Source organism: Chiloscyllium plagiosum, chromosome 1 (assembly GCF_004010195.1).
Source record: "Chiloscyllium plagiosum isolate BGI_BamShark_2017 chromosome 1, ASM401019v2, whole genome shotgun sequence".
Lineage (NCBI taxonomy): Eukaryota > Metazoa > Chordata > Chondrichthyes > Orectolobiformes > Hemiscylliidae > Chiloscyllium > Chiloscyllium plagiosum.
In genome coordinates, this window is record NC_057710.1 from 134,380,452 (window position 1) to 134,396,745 (window position 16,294).

Consider the following 16,294-nt stretch of genomic DNA (forward strand, 5'->3'; position numbering starts at 1 on the left):
GGCTGGTACAATTGCAACGTTTAAGAGGCATTTGGATGGGTATATGAATAGGAAGGGTTTGGAGGGATATGGGCCAGGTGCTGGCAGGTGGGACGAGATTGGGTTGGGATATCTGGTTGGTGTGGACAGATTGGACTGAAGGGTTGTACATCTCTGTGCTCCCCTCAATTCGCTGCTGTTCGTGTACATGTCTAGCAGTCACTTAAATGTCCCTAATGACCCTGCTTCCACCACCATTGCTGGCACCGCATTCCATGCATTCACAACTGTGTAAAGAACCTACCTCTTATACCTTCCTCCAAACACCTTAAAACTATGACCCGTCGTACCAGTCAGTCCTGCCCTGGGGAAAAATCCCTGGCTATCGATTCTGTCCATGCGCTCTCATTACCTTGTATACCTTGATCAGGTCACCTCTGTTCCTCCTCCTCTCCAGAGAGAAAAGTCCAAGCTTAGTCATAAGATGAGCCTTCCAGTCCAGGCAGCTTCCTGGTAAACCTTCTTTTGTACCATTTCCAACGCCTCTGTATCTTTCCTGTAATAGGGCGGCCAGAACTGGACACAATAGTCCAAGTGTGGTCTCACTAAGGTTTTATAGAGCTGCAGCAAAACCTTGCGGCTCTTAAACTCGATCCCCCTGTTAATGAAAGCCAAATTATCATATACTTTCTTAACAATCCTCTCCACTTGGGTGAGAAAGTGAGGGCTGCAGATGCTGGAGATCAGAGCTGAAAATGTGTTGCTGGAAAAGCGCAGCAGGTCAGGCAGCATCCAAGGAACAGGAGAATCGACGTTTCGGGCATAAGCCCTTCTTCAGGAATTGACTTATAAGTCAATCAGGCAGTCGTTAGGTGGCCACTCCTAGAATGAAGACCCTGGAGGCAGGTCCAATGAGAGGCCAGGAGTTGTTCAATATCAAGAGGCATGCTCTTGGTTGCTCCCAACATTCTTCTGATGTCTGATTCTGCAATTTGATATTTAGTACCTTTGATTGAAGGGCAACTCTCCCAGAGGTGCCAAGCTGACTGCATGGTGACAAATCCACCTACAAGATTAATACCATTGCTGGCATGATAAGGCCTTAAACTGGTGATTCCCTGACAACATAAGGGCTGATTTGAGAGTGTGGCATAAAGTTTCATCTTGGAATTCCTGCCAGGAATGAAATTCTGGTGAAGGTGGTCATGCTGTGTGGTTTAGGTACCACCTGAATAAATTCCCCTCCAAGCTTGCCACCAGAGAAACCAAAAGATTTTATACTTAATTCCACAACAAGAATATTCTACCACAAGAATTTATCATGCATTTGCGTGATCAGGTTACATATCCATGCAGTCCAATATCCTGAGACCGGGGGCATATTCAGACCAGAGAGAAACATTAATAAACTCTCCACAGGACCAAACAGGCAGGAACATGAGAGTGGAACCCTTCACCCACTAAAGCAGATAGGATAGTGGGAGAAAACTTCATTTACGTGTAGCTGTTTCAAGCAACACTGTGTAGATTGTGTTAACTCCCCTTGGGCAGGCAGCTGCTTGGGTTAGGGCCTGCATTTGCCATTGACATTATTGAGGAATGTCCTGTAAGCTGTGGTTACAGTGACCAGACTATCGACTGCCTTTGGGGAATCAATGTAAGTGCATGTTGCAACAACTGCATTACTTTTTCCCACCGACACACAAATACATGTTCAAGGGGCAGGAGTAGACCATTCAGCTTCTTGAGCTTGTAGTGCCATTTATTAAGATAATGACTGAACTGTAACCTCAGATCCACTTTACTGCCTACCCTTGACAACCTTTTACTCCCTTGTTTAATATGAATCTAGCAATTTCTCCCCTAAAAAAAAACTTTGCTTTCACCCCCCTTTTCACATACAGATTTTCAAAGATTCTCAACCCCCTGAAAACAAAATTGCCTCATTTCTGTTTTACAGAGCAACCCCTTATTTTTAAACAGTGACGCTGAATTCTAGATTCTAACATTAGTTGGAATACATTCCATTCCCCTCGCAGTGACAAATGATGTTCAATAGCTTTCCTATTTACCTGTTGCACCTGCACGCTAGACTTCTGCAGTTCAAATCCCTCTGCATCTCAGAGATCTGCAATCTCTTACCATTCAGATAATATGCTTCTTTGTTTAACAAAAATGGTAATTGCTCGTAAAACACAGCAGATCTGGAAGCATCTGTGGGAGATGCAGAGTTAACGTTTCAAGTCCAGTAACTCTTCATCATAACTGACAGCAACTCTGGAAACTTATGCCGATGGTGAGGTGTTGGGTGAAGAAGGGCTTATGCCCGAAACGTCGATTCTCCTGTTCCCTGGATGCTGCCTGACCTTCTTAAACAGTGGCATGTTAGCCAACCTCCAGTCTTCCGCACCTCACTTGTGATTATCGATGATACAAATATCTCATCAAGATGCCCAGCAATCACTTCTCTAGCTTCCCACAGAGTTCTAGGGTACAGGTCCTGGGGATTTATCCACTTTTACACCTTTCAAGACATCCAGCACTTCCTCCTCTGTAATATGGACATTTTGCAAGGAACCTCGATTGTCTGACATTTGATTATCTGAATATCAGAATATCCGGCAAGATCGCAAGGTCTTGATGTCTGGCTAAACTATCCTATCCGGCATTTGATTAACCGAATAAAATACTCCCTGCCCATGTCCTTCACATAATTGTATACTTTAATGGTGACTTATTTGCTGTAAAGAGCATGGCGATTGCCATCAATATGCCAATCACAGAACTGACTTCCATCTCTGCCATGCATGGGCTTTGAAGGTCCATGCAGCTGATACAAAGATTAGAAGAAATGCTGTTTGGGATATCCCAAGAACCCAACAAGATACTATTAGGTTGCAGTCTATGAGGTCTATGCAATTTGCTGCTCACAATGTGCGAGACCAAATGCAGACCAGGTGATCACTTTGCAGAACATCTCCGCTCTACCTGGAAGAATGATCCTAACCTTCCAGTCCCTTGCCATTTCAATAACTACCTTGCTCCCATGCTAAGAAATGCGCTTAGGCCTGTTGCCATATTCTAACGAAGCACAGCACAAGCTTGAGGAATAACATGCCTTTCTTTTACAGAGTACTTTCTCATCACGTGTAGTGACCAAAGCAATAGTTAAATCAAGAGCATCACTAGAGATCACAGTAAAACTGCAATCAGATGGTGGCAAAGCTTAAATGCTATTTAAGGGTTAGGATAGTTCAAAAAGATGACTCTCAGAAATATTTTTGTGCTACTTATATGCTCCTAAGGTTCATAAACGAGAATGGCCAGATAAACATTCAACAATAAGAGTATTTCAAGTGGGAGGTGAAGGATTGAGATTGTCGCCTTTGTCAGGTGAACTCTAGAAAGCGAAATTCAGCGGTTCACACAAATTAGTTATTAGGACTTGTAAAGTGACTCACCTAATAAATACTTTCGATTGCGGAAGTAAAATCAGTTATGTCAAAGAAACATGCTGAACAAGTACCATCGTAAGAAAAATGATAAGAAGGAACAAGGACATCAGGTGGTAAGAGTAGTGGAAAATGATAGAGAGAATAAGAGTGAGGTGGAAAGACAAGTAAATAGTTATCAAAAATAATCTCCTACAGTTTGATTAGCTAATCCAGTAATATTAGGACAGCTAGAGTTGTGTGTGTAGTTTTGGTCACTGTTTTAGAGAAAAGAGATGATTGCACTGAAGGGTGCAGAGAAGATTCATTGGGTGGTCTGATTGAGGTGTACAAGATTATGAGGGACACAGTCAGAATGGATAAGGAGCAGTCATTCCCCTTAATTGAAGAGGCAGCCACAAGGGTTCTAGGTAAGGGACAGATATTTTCTTTTGGGGGTGGGGGTGGGGGGGGGAGGGGGAAAGAGCGGACAGAAAGAGGAGAAGGTGCGTGTTACCCAGAGGGTGGTGACAGTCTGGAATGTGCTGCCTTGGAGGGAGATGGAGGCGAGTTGCCTCACATCCTTCAAAACCTGGATGAACACTTGGCATGTCACAACATTCAAAGGTATGGACCAGGTACTGGTAAATGGGATCAAATTAAAGATCGGGTAATTCTTACTTGTCAGTGCAGACTCAACGGGCTGAAGGTCCTCTTCTGCACTGTATGATTCTATGATTCAGTTAGATATTGTGCTCTTATATTTAGAGAAAGGACAATGCGAGACTACTGAGTAAGTATAAGGTAATCTGCAGAGATACAACTGGATATACTCCACCTGTCAGACATGATATTGATGTAGGAGAGTCAGGACTGATACAAAAAGCACGTTCAGCTAGAGTCAGAGATTCAGGACATGACTGAACTTGTTGAACCATCTAGAGCTCACGAAAAGTGTTAGCTCCAAAACCAGATGGATTATTATAGACTCGACATAGATTATAGAAAGGTAAATGCTGTAACATAGACAGATTTGTACCCAATTCCACTGTCAGAAGATTACACTGATAAGGTTGGCTATGCCTCATCCCTTTCGAAGATCAATCTTTTCAAAGGGTGCTGTTGAGTGCTACTCACAGCTAGGTCTAAATAAGTATTCACTTGTGTAACTCCAAACAGTTTGTACCAATGTCGAGTAATCAAATTTGAGTTAAACGATGGTCCAGCTACATTTGAGAGGTTTATGAATGAAGTCATAGTTGAGATTTGTTTATTGTGGTATTTCTTAATAAAATGCACACGGGACAAGCAGAAGTCTTGTTTAAGCAGTTACAGTTGGCTGGTTCAGTAATAAATTTAGCTAAGTGAATTTGGAAAAGCAAGACTAACTTACTTAGGACATACCGCAGGACAAGAAAAAAATGCTAACCATGACAGTGAAAATGAAGGCACCAGTAAAATTGCCCAGTTATAAAATTAAATGAAAAAGCATGAGATTTTTTAAAAATTTGTGAATTTTACCACAAACATACAGTTTTCTACTGAAATTGTGCACCTTTAATATGTGTTAAAGAAGCATGCAAAAGTGATATGATCATCTGAATGCCAAACAGCCTTCGAGAAGCTGAAAGCAATCCTCAGTAAAGACGACAGTGTTGACTGTCACTAATTTTTCTGGATCTTTCAAAATGGTGGTTGATGCTAGTGACGTGTGGTAGATCAAGTGTTGCTGCAGCATGAAGAATTGGGAATAGAAAACGCCAGCAGATTACTTCTCTAAGAAACTAAACCTGTCTCAGAAGTAGTCAGTTAACTTTGAGACAGTTTGGGATTGTTGTTGGTTCTTCAACACTTTGGAATCTATATCCAACACACGAACAAGGAACTACAAATTACACTAACCATAAAGTGTTGAAAAGTTCAAAACTCAGAACATGAGACTATTCAAGATTTGGAGATGCTGGTGTTGGAGTGGGGTATACAAAATTAAAAATCACACAACACTAGGTTATAGTCCAACAGGTTTAATTGGAAGCACCCTAGCTTTCGGAGCACCGCTCCTTCATTAGGTGGATCATCAACCTGTTGGACTATAACCTGGTGTTGTGAGACTATTCAATGGAGTCTGTCCGGTGGAAGACATTGGAATAAGTTAAAGATTTAGGCACTGCTAACAATATATAAAAGGGAGGAAGAATATAGATGCAAGTTATGTTGTGTTGTTTGGTGTTCTCATATTTTGTAGTGTTATTTCATTTTGTTTTAAAAGGATGGAAGCATAAAGAAACTAGCTTTTTATTTTTCTGTAGATTTTCTTTGTGGACTGAAATTGTAAAGAAATGGTTTGAAAAACCAATGACTATTGAAGGATTGCAGTTCTTCTTAAAAGCACGTAACCTAACATTTATTCTAAATACCGTTCACACAGATGTTTGTTCAAAGACTAGTGGAAGCCTGGTTTGGACATGAGCTCAAATCAATGTGCACAATTGGCGTTTTAGCAAATGGCAAGTAGCTGATTGATAACTGATCAGTAGCTCACAGACCAATGAGAAAGGTCTTTTGCCTACCAACAATTGGGTGATTGGCTCCCAGGTAACCAAACAGCTTGGCTTTGTGAACATTCCGGCAGAAACCTTTGACCTCTGGCAGAGAAGGACAGTTTTTACTCTGCAGTAAAATGTACCTCAAATCTGAAGATTGCCAATCTATTTCCCCTTTCCAATTGCTGTAAACTGTAATTGTTAATGACTAAGTTTAAGACCTTTCATTGTGAACCAGACACCCTATGCCTCCTGTAAACAAGTGAAAGTACCTGAAGAAAGACCAAGCAGCAGTGTTCTGATCAGCAATGGGATCATCCCAGCAAACCCCTACAGATAGAAATCACCGAATGATCTTCCAAGTCTTTCCGTCCACCCAAAACACCCATTATTTTCCTGTGGCTTCCTGTGTACACAAAGGGAGCGTTTTTAAGGGGGCTAGAATTTTAACTCACAGACTTTATGTCTACAGTTCATAATTATTTCTCTGTAGTTCAGATCTATTTATGTATAGCCAATAGCAATCCTTGTTAAGTGTTTTGTATCAACCTGGGTCTAAAAGACAAGCAAATTGGAGAATTCAGTGTACTTTTCAAGATCTTTAACTTTTGTGATGACTTGGGAATAGTAGGCCTTGATTTCCCGGGGAACCAGCCCAGCGAGGCATAAATGTGCTCAAGGTTGCTGTTAGGAAAAGGATCCAAAAGCTATAGCACACAGTGATTGAAAGTTCATCACCAGTGTTGCCAGAAAATTGCAGAAGTACATAAGGTGCCAGGGTCAATGCTCCCTCTAAATTGTTCAGGGAGCAATTGAGCGATAACCCAGAATATACGCAGTGCAACTAAGAAATCATGCACAACATAAAACATTAATAGGAACATAGGATACACTCTCAATAGGATTACATCCAATCTGTGGCCTACCTGCTTTGATTAAGGGCTTGGTGAGGATACAGTTGAAATACTGTGACCAGTTTTGAAGTCTACACATACTGGAGGTTAATAAAGACGCCACAGAAAATTCAGAGGAGGATCATTTGGTCAACACCTAATTTAGTGACCCTTTCTTACCCGAATGAGTTAAAAGGGCAGTAATTTTGCACTTTGAAATTGCAGACTTTAAAGAGATTTAATTGGGAGCTTTAAAATAATGGGAGATTAGACTCGGTCCAAGAGGACAAGCAACTAGGTTGATAGGTTAGAAGACACTGGGGGAGATAAGAGCTTATTTCAAAACTATGTAACTCGTTTAGATTTTAAGCACTTCTGTTTCAGAGTCATTGACATGAACTACTTCATCCTCAATTCAGAACCTCTTGTACTCTTAACTTGTACTTTTTTTCAACTTTTGTATTTACTTTAAATTTTGTGGTGGTAAATCTAACAAGCTTTTTATTTGGTCGAATTCATAATGCATTGCAATTTTTATTGCATTCTCAGCCTAACTATAGTGGTGTCAACAAATGCGTCAACGTTTTCAGATTTGGTTTCAATTGATAAAAGGTTAGACAGCAAGGTCCAAGCACTGGTCCCCAGAGACTATTCATATTTTTACAGGTACACTGATTACTACATTTACTACAACTTATCTCAGCCCATGTTGTACAGTGTGTACCTACGAATTTTATATCCTGAATGGTGAGAAAACTGGGAAATGTTCACATTCAAAAGAATTTAGTTGTCCTTTATACACATAGCAATTAACATGCAAGTACAGCAATCAACTACAAAACAAAAATGGCATGTTAGATTTAATTACAAAGGGGTTAGAGCACAACAGGAAGCCAATTCACCGCAATCATACTCGTTGGTGAGACTACATCTGGTGGACTGGGCTCTGTGTTGGTTTCCTCAAAGGAAAGACATTGCATTCCTTAGAGGGAAACAACAAATAATTACTAATGCCAAAGGGTCCTGGGATGAGGGGATTGTCTGGAAAAGAGATTGATTAGACTTGGTTTTTATACCCTGGGGTCTGGAAAAATGACGTGATCTTATTGAACGATAAAATCGTTAGGGCACTTGACAGATTAGATGCTGAGAAAATTATTCCGGGACTTTGGAATCTACAACACAAGATTACACTCTCTCAATAATGGGTCGCCTATTTAGCACAGAGGCAAAGATGAACTTCTTCACCCAAACTTTCGAATCCATTACCCCAAACTCATTGAATATGTTCAAGACTGAGTGTTGATTTTCAGGAATTAAAACAAATGGGAATATGTCTGAAGGTAGAATAGGTTTGAAGAGCCGCATGGTCTACACCAATTCCTATTTCTTATTCTATAATGTTACATTAAAACAATATTCAGCAATCACTTCAGGGATTTGGATTTAAATCTAGTATAGATTGATGTGAAGATTAATGTTTTAAATTTTCTGCTCCATCTCATAGTTGCAAGCTCACAGAACAGCCCTGCCATAATATGGTAACTTTTTCAAAGGCTGGCTTATGTGAGAAGTGAAATGTCACAGTTCTTCAGGAAGTTATGGCAGTACAACATGCAGTTTACTCTCTTCCTAATCTGCTCTACTAAGTCAATGCATAGTCGACATACATTGTACTGAAGGAAAGAGAGACTGCAATGAGATATTAGACCAGATTCATTCCATTCTCTGGCCATTACAACATTTAACTGAACGTCAAATTATCCAGTGAGATCAAAAATGCAGTCATTTAATGGACTGCTGATTTTTTTAGTTAAATAATGTGCAAATTTTATGGCAATTGCTACAAGGAATGAGGCTACCGTGACGACATTGTCCACACAGCATGCGAGCTGCCCAAAATCAGCAATATGTAACACTAATACCATAAGAGGAAACAATTTTGAACAAGTTATTAACACTGGATGTCTGATCATTTAACATGGTCTATACATACTCAGACTTTTGAGGGGGGATGTGGGTATGGGAAAGGAACAAATAGGGCTAAAGTAAAAGGATTAATAAATTAATAGAACAAATAGGACTAAGTCAGACTCAAGTTCCTACCACCTCAAGTGAAGGAATTAAATGCACTCCTCTCTACTACAGATAGGACACAGTGCATTTTGCAAAGAATATTTTGGAGCCCCACTAAAAAAAAAGCAGACCACATAGAAACTTAACATTTGAAATGTTTTTCAACTTTAATTGCACTAGCAACAAGGTGGCATTTAATCTCATGAACACAACATAAATCATACAAAGTTAAAAATCTCACAACACCAGGTTATAGTCCAACAGGTTTAATTGGAAGCACACTAGCTTTCGGAGCGACGCTCCTTCATCAGGTGATTGTCGCTCCGAAAACTAGCGTGCTTCCAATTAAACCTGTTGGATTATGACCTGGTGTAGTGTGATTTTTAACTTTGTACACCCCAGACCAACACCGGCATCTCCAAATCATAAATCATACAAAGTTTCCAAATAATTAGAAGTTTTGTTTTGAACAATGGAAGAATGCCACATTTCCACCATTCATTCCATGATTTCACAACCACCGACTATGGGACACAAGGTGCATTTTGTTTGTTTTAAAACTTACCTGATCTAAATGCCAAAGTTACAAATGGCATCTTTCTCTACTTTTAATCATATAAATTTCCTGAGTGAGTGATGAGGATGTATTTGTTGCGAAAAGTGACATCATTGTGCAGTGAATAGATGTATTTAAATAATGGGAGAGGATGACGAGCAAGTTGCACCCCATCCCTGCATGACAAAGCAAAGACGAACACGAGGACCACCTTGACAAGCATATAAAAACTGCTTCGTCAAATAAAGAAATAAGTAGCTTTAACCAGAGCACACCCCTCCGTGCCTGACAACTGTAACAAAAAGAAAAAAATAACAGGTATGCACGAAACATTTAACTATTGAACGACCGAGTTGGACAGGCTAGTTGCCTGTTCATTTTAAACCCTTCATGCTGCATGATTAAAACACAACAGCTGCATTATGAACAATGATTTAAAGACTAACCCTCCACTTCGCTGGATCCTGTTGGCCTCCTTCCTGAACAACCGACAGCACTGAGTCCAGCAGTTCCCCATGGCACATGCTCTTCGGTCAGCAATAAGACACTGGGCTAGAAGGAAGTGGGAGCCCACATCCATAAGACAAGCCCATCCGGCCGGAGTTTACAATAAACCGGACTCAGCGGCAGGCAGCTACCGCTGCTGCAAACCCCAGGACTCCGGCACGCGCCTGCCCATCACCAACTCGCGCAGCGTCTTCCGGCAATCCCGGGACACCGGCGGCTGACGTAACCGCGTTGCCCTCGCCGGCGACTGGGCCACCGCCTCCTCCAGACCGCAGAGGGCGCTGCCACCCTCCTCCCTGCTTCAGCCTGGTCCGTCCAGAGCTGCCTCCCCGGCTCCACACCTCCCTCTGGTGGCAGTGTGTAGTAGCACAACCAGCGCGGGTTGATTGATAGTCACGTATATCGAAGTACAGTGAAAAACTTTTGTTTTGGAACAGTACAGGCAGATGATGGTAGGCAAGGACGTACACAACAAAAAGACTTCAACAGAGGCATACAGGTTACATTGCACAGGGTGTATGCTGGGCGACACCAATGTTAGCAAGATCAGCATTATTTGAAGTTAGTGAGTCCATTCATCAGTCTAATAACAGCCAGGAAGAACTGTTGGTGCATGTGTTCAAGCCTCTGTCTGATGCCTGATGGAAGAGGTTGTAGGAGATCATTACCAGAATGGGATGCTGTTGGTAGCCTTTCAATGGCAGCGAGCCATGCAAATAGAGTCCACGGATGGAAGTTTGGCTTCCGTGATGGTCTGGGCTGTGTGCACCACCTTCTGTAGATTCTTACAGGCACCCATGTATTGGAGCTCGTGCACTTCATTACAGCATCTGATCCATCAAGGAAAGATGGAGAGGGATAAGTGTGCACTGCAGGGCAAGAGTTACAGCTGGGGGCAGGGAAATTATGATGCAGTGAGGCACGACCTAGGATGTGTGGCTTGGAAAAGTAAGCTTCAAGGCATGGGCACAATTGATATGTGGAGCTTGTTCAAGGAGCAACTATTGAGTGTCCTTGATAAGTATGTACCCGTCAGGCAGGGAGGAAAGGGTCGTGTGAGGGAGCCGTGGTTTAATAAGGAATTGGAATCCCTTGTTAATGCTGCAGCTGCTGTGAAGGAGGCATATTGAATCTAATCCCTCAGCAGACCCCCTCCCACCCCATATCCCTTTAGCCACTCGATCTATTTCTATCTCCTTCTTGAAAACACACAATGTTTTGGTCTCAACCACTTTCTATGGTGCTGAATTCTAGACTCTGGGAGGAGCAATTTCTCTTCATCTCATTCTAATTAAAATGTTTACCTGTTATCCTTAAACTATGACCTCTTGTTCTGGACTCCTCCCCCGTCTGGAACATTCTTTCTGCATCTCAGCTGTCTACTCCTGTTCAAATTTTATAGGTTTCTATAAGATCACCTTCATTATTCTAAACTCCAGTGAATACAAAATAAAAAGCAAAAGAACTGCGGATGCTGGAAATCAGAAGCAAAAATAGCATTTGCTAGAAAAACTCAGCAGGTCTGATAGCATCTGTGGAGAGAAATCAATTATGAGGAAAGGTCACTGGATCCGAAAAGTTAACTCTGATTTCTCTCCACAGATGCTGCCAGACCTGCTGAACTTTTCCAGCAATTTCTGTTTCTGCTTCCAGTGAATACAACTGCTTCCAACTGTCTCAGTCTCTCCTCATACGTCAGTCTTGCCATCCCAGGAATCAATGTAGTAAACCTTCGCTGTCTTCCTTCTATAGCAAGAACATCCGTTCTCAGATGAGGAGACTAGAACTGTAGATAATATTCCAGGTATAGGCTCACCAATGCTCTGTATGATTGCAGCAAGATATCCTTATTCCTGCACTTGAGTCCTCTCACTCTGAAGGCCAATGTGGTGTTTGCCCTTTTGACTCACTGCTGCTCCTGTGTGCTTATGTTCAATGGCTGGTGAGCAAAGACACCTAGGTCTCACTGAACATTGCCCTCTCTTTAGAGCCATTAAAAATGGATAATATATGGGGTGGCACGGTGGCTCGGTGGTTAGCACTGTTGCCTCATAGCACCAGGGACCCCGCATCGATTCCCACCTCAGGTGACTGTGTGGAGTTTGCACATTCTCCCTGTATCTGCGTGGGTTTCCTCCAGGTGCTCTGGTCTCCTCCCACAATTGCAAAGACGTGCAGGCCAGGTGAATTGGATGTAGTAAATTGTCCATAGTGTTAGGTGTATTAGTCAGGGGTAAATGTAGGGTGGGAGAAGAGGTCTGGGTGGGTTGCTCTTCAGAGGGTCAATGTGGACTCGTTGGGCCGAAGGGCCTGTTTCCATACTGTAATCTTATACTGTATTTGCCCACTCACTCGGCCTGTCCAAATCACACTGCAATGTCTTTACATTCTCTTCACAGCTCACCCTTCCACCCAGCTTTGTGTCATGTGCAAATTTTGGGATGTTATATTTAGTTCCCTCATCTAAATCTTTAACATATATTGTGAATAGCTGGGGTCCTAGTATTGATCCCTGTGGTACTCCACTAGTTACTGCCTGCCACTCAGAAAAAGACCCATTTATTCCTACTTTTTGCTTCCTGTCTGCTAATCAATTTTATCTCCATCTCAATGTACTACCTCCAATTCAATGCACTTTAATTTTACACATTAATCTCTTATGTGGGACTTTGCCAAAAGCCTTCTGAAAGTCCAAACAAACGACATCCACTGGCTTCCCTGAACAACTCTACCTCGCATTTTAAAAATAATACAGTTTACATTAGCTACCATCCATCTGTAGGAACTGTTCTAGAGGCTATAGAATTTTGAAACACGACCTCAAATGCATCCACTATATGGAAGGCCATTTTCTTACGTACTCAGGAATGTAGATTATCAGGCCATAGAGATTTATCAGTCTTAAGTGAATTTTTTTATTCCCACCTGATTTCAGATTTTATTCAACACTGTTATTTTACAATATTATTCAGTGGTGGTAAGAACATACGAGAGCAAAACAAAAAACAATACATGAGGAGATTAAGTGAAAGGCGATGTGTGGAAGGAGTGAGTGCAGTATTAGGGGATTTGTTTTTTGCAGTTGCAATTCCAAGGAAGGAGATAGTTATAAGTGGTTTGTAAGGAAACAGTTATGATGGTGCATATGAAAAGCAAAAAGTTAGGTTAGGCATTGATCTGGGGGAGTGGACATTGGAAGTCCTGGTGTAGGACAAGGAATGATTAGTTTTTGTTCCTACTGCATTTCTATATTTGGTGAAAACGATTTTAGAAAATATTCTGACGACAAGTCATCGTACTCAAAATATTAATTCTGCTTTCTTCCCACTACAGGTCAGATAGCAACTGAGAAAAACTGGTTTAATCTTTCAGATCAATGAACATTTGTTACAGATCTCAGAAAATCAATTTAAACAATGATATATTGTTTGCAGAGATCTCAGAGCTAATTGATATGTGAACATCTCAGACCTGCTGAGTTTTGCAACCAACTTCTGTTTTTGTTTCAGATTTACAGCATCAGCAGTTCTTTCATTTATGTTAGTAAATGTCTTGTTCACCATGTGTGAATAACTTGATTTAAAATGGTTGAGAATAATTTCTTAAAACCATGTAGAATTATTTACTAGTTTCACTTGTGTATATTATACAGTTTAATACTTTTCTAATATTAAAAACTTTTAAAATGGACATACTAATGGATTTGTGTCGAACATCATCCATAATATGAAGAATCTTCTTGCAGGGGTTGCACACAGGCACAGTCACTATTCTATTTAAAAGCAAAATACTGCAAATGCTAGAAATTGAAGCAAACCAAATGGCCTGGAGAGACTCAGCAGGTCTGGCAGCATATGTGGAGAGAGACAAAATTACCAGATTCAAAATATTTAGCAGACCTGTTGAGTTTCTCCAGCAGTTTTTGTGTTTGCTTTGCCATCCCATCACACAGGTTAGGTCAATGTTTTCTTTTGAAAAGCAGAAAATGCTGGAAATACACAGCAGGTCAGCCAACACCTGAAAATATCTGGGTTAACCTACCTTTCAGGTCAATGAACTGAAGTTACAGATCTCAGAAAATCAATTGAAACAGTTATATTGTTTGCAGAGATCTAGGAGATAACTGATATGTGAACACCCCAAGATGCCACATTTTATTTCCAATGATTAAGATGAAATCCATGTTATCTATGGAAAATTCTGTCTGTCTGATTTGGATGTGAATCAGTGGTCAGCAAGGGGCAGAATTATCCACTTGTTTGTGAGATGTCACTAAGGTCCACAATTCAAATTTAGAAGGAGCCAGATCTTAAAAACATTTAAAGCAATGTGCCAAGTAACAAATGTTGGCCATCAGATACATCGAGATCTGTAAGAAATCCACTTAATTAAGCTCCAACATTTTGAGTGCAAAGTGTAATTCTTTCTGGCTTGTGTGGATTTTACCAACTCTGCTAAAGGTTTTATGGCCTGTTTTGACTGAACTCAAGCAAATAGTATTTAAAGTGATGCAAACCAGCCAAAATGATATCTCTTCAAATACCTTTGCTGACATTTCTTCTATAAGTGACTTTAACAGTTTAGCTTTCTATTAAACTCGGCCTTCCCCCCATTTTTATTTGTTTATGGTCCCCTCAACAATCCTACAGTTTCTACCAGAATCTTTGCCATTGACAGTTAGCACATGCCTTGAGTATTTACCTGGAGCATCACCCACAAGGTCCTGCTTTTCGATTTAGTTCAGAGTTCAACGTTGCCGAGACAAAAAAAAGCACTTTACTTCCTTCACAGTCAACATTGAGTTCAACAATTTCAGATCATAACCTCTGCCCCATTTTGTTTTTGGATGTGTTTCTTTTATACATTTACACCTCTTAAAGACACTTCTCCTTTGTTCCAATACATGGTCCATTACCGTTTGTTTTTCTAAGACCACCTCCATGGACAATACCCCAGCAAGAGTGTGCTGCAGGGTACCACTCAACCAGTCCAGACACTCAAACCCCATTTTCAGAAACTTGATAACTAACTGGATAAGTTAGAGCACCCCATGCCTATATCTTGTGGTCTCATAAGAGGATGGATAGCTACCTCATCAAGAGATATCCCTTGTACCGGAGAATCCATGTAGGTTGTGAAGAGATTTGATTGATCGGCAGAAACTGAAGGAGTCATAGCATCTGCTATGCAAGTAAGTACATGCATAAAGAGGAAGCTGTTGTTGTGGTTGCAGATCAGTTGAACATTGAAGAAGCAAGACTCCTTCATGTTGCTGAATCACACATGGCCTGTCACTGCCCAGCTTGATGTTCAAATGAAGCAAGCGTGATGCAAGAATGCATTTCTCACATAGCGAGCTGTTAAGGTTTAGAATGCACTGCCTCGAAATGTGGTGGAGACAGGTTCAACTGAGGCATCCTAGAGGGATTGGATGGTTATTTGGACAGAAGTGGTGCGCAGGGATATGGGGAAAGTGCAGGAAATTGACAGTAGATAATAGAAACAGGGCAGGCACCATGGCCAAATGGTCTTCTTCTGTGTCATAACAGTTCTGTAATTCCGCGACATGGGTACAATTGATGATCTGTACCTGGGAGAATCCAATGACTGGGGTGAAATCCACTATTGTCTGTGGAAAGTTCTGTCTGTCTGAATTGGATGTATTTTACACATAGGAAATCAGTGTCCGGCAAGGGGCAGAATTATCCAGCTGTTCGTGAGACGTCACTAAGGTCCACAACTCAAATTCAGAAGGGGCTAGATCTTAACAACATTTAAAGCAATGGGGCCAGGGGAGCAGTGCTGTGAAATGTGAAGTCTTGTATGATGACGGCACAAATCTCAGCGACTTGAGAGTTGCCGAGTTCTCCGAAGCTGCCACACCTGCTCTCCTTCATGATTGGGTAGCTCCATCTTTGATGGACAATGCTATGCTGAAAGAAGGCATTACCATCATTGCCTTCCGAGCACTCTTCCTTCACCTCTGGCCTTCTTGTGCCCAGAGATTTGCCTCTTCCATGGAGAATATTGTCCTCATCGTCATTGGACATATAATCTGATGGTCACACCACCATTATCTTCCTTACGCTGATCGGCTCCTTATTATTTTGGGAACTCTAACTCCTTTTTTCTCTTCATCGTGCTCAGATGGTGACAACCCTTTGCAATGCTTGAGTATGCCCAGGCTCACTGTCCCTGAAACCTGTTTCCCCTGTGTGCCAATGACATGGTGTCCTTCTCAGTTCTGCTCCTTTTTTATGGATCCTCCTAAGTTGGTGGTGCCATGACTGGCTCCCCACTGTTTTGCTG

At 41.4% G+C, this 16,294-nt stretch overlaps 1 protein-coding gene across 2 annotated transcripts in view; it reads right to left on the reverse strand.

Moving 5' to 3' along the window:
* ap1ar (adaptor related protein complex 1 associated regulatory protein) overlaps positions 1 to 10,207 on the reverse strand; it is a 121,279-nt gene extending 111,072 nt beyond the window's left edge. The window contains exon 1 of one of the 2 annotated variants that reach the window (XM_043697636.1): positions 9,925 to 10,207. In XM_043697636.1, the coding sequence (XP_043553571.1) occupies positions 9,925 to 10,058 (134 nt within the window). In that variant the 5' untranslated portion in view covers positions 10,059 to 10,207. The remainder of the gene's footprint in view (positions 1 to 9,924) is intronic. The other variant, XM_043697627.1, reaches the window with a different exon arrangement.
* Between the last annotated feature and the right edge of the window lie 6,087 nt (positions 10,208 to 16,294).